The sequence below is a fragment of the Ichthyophthirius multifiliis genome (genome assembly GCF_000220395.1).
Source record: "Ichthyophthirius multifiliis unplaced genomic scaffold scaff_1120509249905, whole genome shotgun sequence".
Classification (NCBI taxonomy): domain Eukaryota; phylum Ciliophora; class Oligohymenophorea; order Hymenostomatida; genus Ichthyophthirius; species Ichthyophthirius multifiliis.
The window spans coordinates 1-4,809 of NW_004087173.1; the positions used below are offsets into that span (position 1 = coordinate 1).

Below are 4,809 nucleotides of genomic sequence, written 5' to 3' on the forward strand. Positions count from 1 at the left end.
ATTACATTTTGTATCCTTTGTAGTTGATATTATTAATTTTTAATAATTTTATTTTTGAAAAAAAAAATTAATTATAAAAAATAAATTATTCTAAAAAATAACAATAATAATAATGTAATAATTTTAAGAAGAAGTAGAAAAATAAAATGATGAACTCTAATAAGAAATTTAAGGATTATCCATGAAGAAATATAAATTATTAAAATTAGAATTTCAAGCACTTGAGAAGTTAAGCTAATATACTGATTAAAATATAGAGCTTACATAATAAAAAATTAAAAGTTTAAATTTTGACTAAATTTTAATAAACTTAATTAATAGAGAAGACACATAGTCTTAAATTATGTAAAAAGCACTTAATTTAAGGGATTAATTAAAATACTCAAAAAGAGATATTTCACTAACTTAAGTCTGGTATCAGAATTTTAGCGTTAAATTAAATATAAAAAAAGCATATAAATGAAAAAAAAAAAATATACCTTATTAAATTTTTTGTACATTTTTTTTGTTAAAAATAAATATTTAAATTTATGTATTTATTTTTATTTGTAAAAATAAAAAAATAATAATAATAATTAATAAAGCGATACAATATTTTTTATCTATATCTCTAAAATATAAAAATATTATAAAAGTTAAAAAAAAGTCATAAAATAAAAATAAAAGAAAATAATAGAAAAATAACATTATTATAATTTAATTAATTTAATATTTAAAAAATAAAAAAATACTCAAAAAAAATTAAAAAAAATATATTATATACTCAAAAAAAAAAACTCGAAAAAAAAAAAAAAAATGGACTTTGAAAAACTAAAAGAATTTTTACCAAAAGATCCAATAAAATGGAGCATAGAAGATATAAAAATATGGTTAGATTTTATTGGATTATCTTAATATTATTAATATTTTTGTAATAAATTATTTATTTTGTAAAAAAAAAAAAAATTATATAAAAAACTTTTTTTCTCAAAAAAAGAATAACATTCAGTAGATGGTTCCTGCTTAACTTCTCTTACCGAATCTGATTTGAGGGATGATTTATAAGTATAAACGGCAATATAAAGAAAAAAGATAAAAAATTGTAAATTAATTTTTTTTTTTTTTTTTTTAAAAAAAAAAAAAATATAATATACTATAATAAAAAGTAAAATATAAAAATTTACATAAAAAGGGTTAAATGTAGGTTTAAAAGAATATTCAAGCTATTTAAAAAAAAACAAAATAATATAAGAAGATTAAATTATAATGAGTGAATATACAAAACTATAAAAATTCGAAGAAAAAGATGACAAAAAGTTCTTCGATAATTTCAATATTTCATATACTAATAACGAACTAGAATTCCAGAAATAACAAAAAATGATTAGAGTACCGAATTGTGATATAAATGCGCTAGAATCATCTGAAGAAGAGGAAAATAATTAATAAGAACAATAAAATCCAGTTATTTAAAGCAATAATGATATAAATAATAATATAAATAATATTATAAATAATTTACAAGAACATAACTATGAATTAATAATAGAGCCAGTAGAAGGTGTTTAAGCAAATTATTTTTGCATTAAAGAACAAGGAGGGAAAATAGGAAGGCATTCATCTAATTAAATTTTGATTTTGGAAGAATCCATTTCCCGTTTTCATGCAGAAATAGAATTTAAAAATAACCAATTTTACCTTAAAGATATAGGTTCTACTACCGGTACATTTATCAAAATTAAAGATAAAATTTAACTGACATTAGATACTGTTATCGAAATGGGCTCAAATTAATATGAAGTAACGAAAATTAAATAAGATCCACCCTATGTTTAATTAACTGTTTTAGAAGGAGTTAATTAATCAAATCCACCTTATGATGTATTTTTATAATTATTTATTATATATTTTTTTAATATAAAGCTTATATTTACGTAAGAAATGATAGATAAAAATGAATATTTTTCTATTGGAAGAAAAAACTCAAATAAGATAATACTCCCTGATGATTAACATTTATCAAATTTACATGCAAAAATATATTTTATTGATATGAAAATTATTCTTGAAGATCATGGATCAACAAATGGGTATTATTATATATTATTATTATTTATTATTATTATTATTATTATTATTATTATTATTATTATTATTATTATTGTTATTATTTTTATATTTTTATTAAAAAAAAAATATAATAGTTCATGGTTAAGACTTTCTAAAGAAGGAATTTAAAGTGAAAGTTATTCTTTAGATAATAATACAACTTTTAAGATAGGAACTACATCTACATATAATTGCAAAATAAAATGCTTAGAAAAAGAAAATTTTTAATAGCAAAATAATGGAATCCCTAATATGGTTTAATGGTGTGTTATTTGTTGTGAAAATGAAAGAAATGTTGTTTTTATTCCTTGTAGACATAATTGTACATGTATTTAGTGTTCTAAAAATATATAAGAATGTCCTATCTGTAGAACTTAAATTAGGGATACAGTATAAATATACAAAGCATGAAATTTTTTAAAAATAAATAAATATAAATAAAATTTATAAATAAATAATAAAATTATTTAATTTATTAAATTAATTATCCATTTTAATATATTTAATATAATTATAAATTATATTTAATAATTCATTACTAAAAATTTTACTTTATTTTATACAATATTCTTTCTAATTTTTTTAGTTTTCTCTTTTAATATAGTTAATTTTGCAATATATAAATATTATATTTAATTATATATATTCATATTTAAATAAAATAAAATTAAGAATTATATATTTAAAAATTATTTTATTATTAATACAATAATAACTAAAAATTATAATAAATATGTTATTGATTTAAAAATCATATTTTTATAAAATTTTCAAATTTAAAGGGGCATCATTATATGCTTATTAAGGAGGTAAATAATAATTAAAAATAATAATAGTTTAAGTTTTATTTTTAAAGCTATTAAAAATTAATTTATTAAATAATATAAAAAGTATATTATTTAAATTTAATCGTGTTTAAGTATAGTTATATTAAATAAGAGATATCATCTTAAAAAATTTTAAAGAAATAAATACAAAACAATTAAAATCAATTTAATTTTACATAAACAAAGAAATAATAAAATTAATTTAATAAAGGAAATTTAGTTTTATTATATATTATATTTTATTAGATATGCTTTAAATTTTTTAATAAATTAAAAAATGAAGTTTTATAGTATACTTATTTATTTATTTATTTATTTATTTATTTATTTATTTATTTATTTATTTATTTATTTATCGTCTTTTTGATTTTTTAAAAATATAAAATTTTAGATTTTAAGATTATTACGACTTTATTATAGCCTTATATTAAAAACATATTATTATTAAAATATATTTTATAATTTTTTCTAGTTAATTTATTTTTTAATTATTTTATAAAATATAAATAATTTAATTTTTTTTTTTAGATTTTTAATCTTTTTGTAAAAAACATATAATACTAATAGATATTTATTAATATATTTTTTTGAAAAGAAAGTCTCAATTATTAAAATATCTATTTAGAGAAAAATCAACATTTTTAATATAAGATATATTTTTATTAAACTTAAAAAGTTTAATATATATAAATATTTTTTTGTTAAAAAATAAAAAATTACTTAAATTTCTTTTTTTACACTTAACATTTCTAAATTTTTATAATTATATTAACATTTTTGTTTTATTTCATTTTTAATTTTCTATTAATTATATAAAAATGTTATATTTTAATTTTTTAAAATAAATACATTTTCAAGCTTTATTTATTTCTTTATTTCATCTATAAGTACTTTATATGTATATATAAATTCTTTTTCTTAATTAATTTAATTTTAAATGATTTTTAATTTATTAATATAAGTATCTTTCTCTTATTAAAATTCTTTCAATTCTTATTTTAAATCTAATATTACTTTTTTTATAAACACCATCCATATATAAAAGCTATATAATTTATATAAAAAATTGAAATAAAAAAATTACATTATTATTTTTATTTATTGACATTAATTAATTTTATAAAATAGAACAAGTCGTTTTAGAATCTTATTTCCATTTTTTTTCCAAAACAATATTAAACTTTAATTAGATAATATTTTCTTGCGATACTCTTTTATCTTCTTATGTTTGTTTTAAATCCTTTTATTTTGAAAATATAATAATAGTAGAGTTATATTTTTTTACATTTTATATATTTATAATTTTCCTAAAGCTCCATTAGTAAAATTTTAATAATTAAAAATTTTAAATTTTTTAACCTATTATTATTTTTCTTTAAATCGTATTTAAGAAAATAAAATATTAAATTTATATTTTATTATATAAAATATTACTTTTACAATTTATAAAACTTAATGTTTTATTTAAAGAAGTAGACTAATTAATAACTTTTTACCTATTAGTTTACTTAATTCCATTATTATAATGAAAAATCCTTTTTTAAGGCGTTAGCACATCAGTTTAGGTATTTTTTTTAGTTTATATATTAATAATATGTCAAATTTTAATTTAATTAAATATTTTCAGAATCATAAATAAATGCATTATCATTTAATTAATGAAGTGATTTGCTTTGAATTTATTTTTTAGAGATTTTTCTTCATTAATATTATTTAAAATAAGATTATTTTTTGATTTTAAAATATTAAAATTATTATTAAAAATCGTTTTAGTTTGATTCATATTAATAAAAAATATTTTATTATTTTTATTATTGAAACTAATGTTATTAAAACTTATTTTAAATAATTATAAAATATATATATATATATATATATATATATATATATTATT

At 14.6% G+C, this 4,809-nt stretch overlaps 1 protein-coding gene across 1 annotated transcript, besides 10 other annotated features; it reads left to right on the forward strand. All coding sequences in view use genetic code 6, as the record gives it.

Annotated features, from left to right (window-relative positions):
* The first annotated feature begins 57 nt into the window (after positions 1 to 57).
* Positions 58 to 98: a microsatellite.
* Positions 58 to 101: a microsatellite.
* A 660-nt stretch (positions 102 to 761) lies between these two features.
* Positions 762 to 791: a microsatellite.
* A 4-nt stretch (positions 792 to 795) lies between these two features.
* IMG5_041730 (hypothetical protein) lies at positions 796 to 2,499 on the forward strand (the record flags this gene model as incomplete). The annotated part of the gene is made up of 4 exons (XM_004037673.1): positions 796 to 910; positions 977 to 1,081; positions 1,172 to 2,069; positions 2,184 to 2,499. 4 exons carry the CDS (start codon positions 796 to 798, stop codon positions 2,497 to 2,499), a joined length of 1,434 nt encoding a protein of 477 aa, XP_004037721.1.
* Positions 1,456 to 1,497: a microsatellite.
* Positions 2,071 to 2,166: a microsatellite.
* A 9-nt stretch (positions 2,500 to 2,508) lies between the features above and the next one.
* Positions 2,509 to 2,552: a microsatellite.
* Positions 2,516 to 2,553: a microsatellite.
* Positions 2,554 to 2,706: 153 nt separating this feature from the next.
* Positions 2,707 to 2,744: a microsatellite.
* A 467-nt stretch (positions 2,745 to 3,211) lies between these two features.
* Positions 3,212 to 3,271: a microsatellite.
* A 1,500-nt stretch (positions 3,272 to 4,771) lies between these two features.
* Positions 4,772 to 4,805: a microsatellite.
* The last annotated feature ends 4 nt before the right edge of the window (positions 4,806 to 4,809 follow it).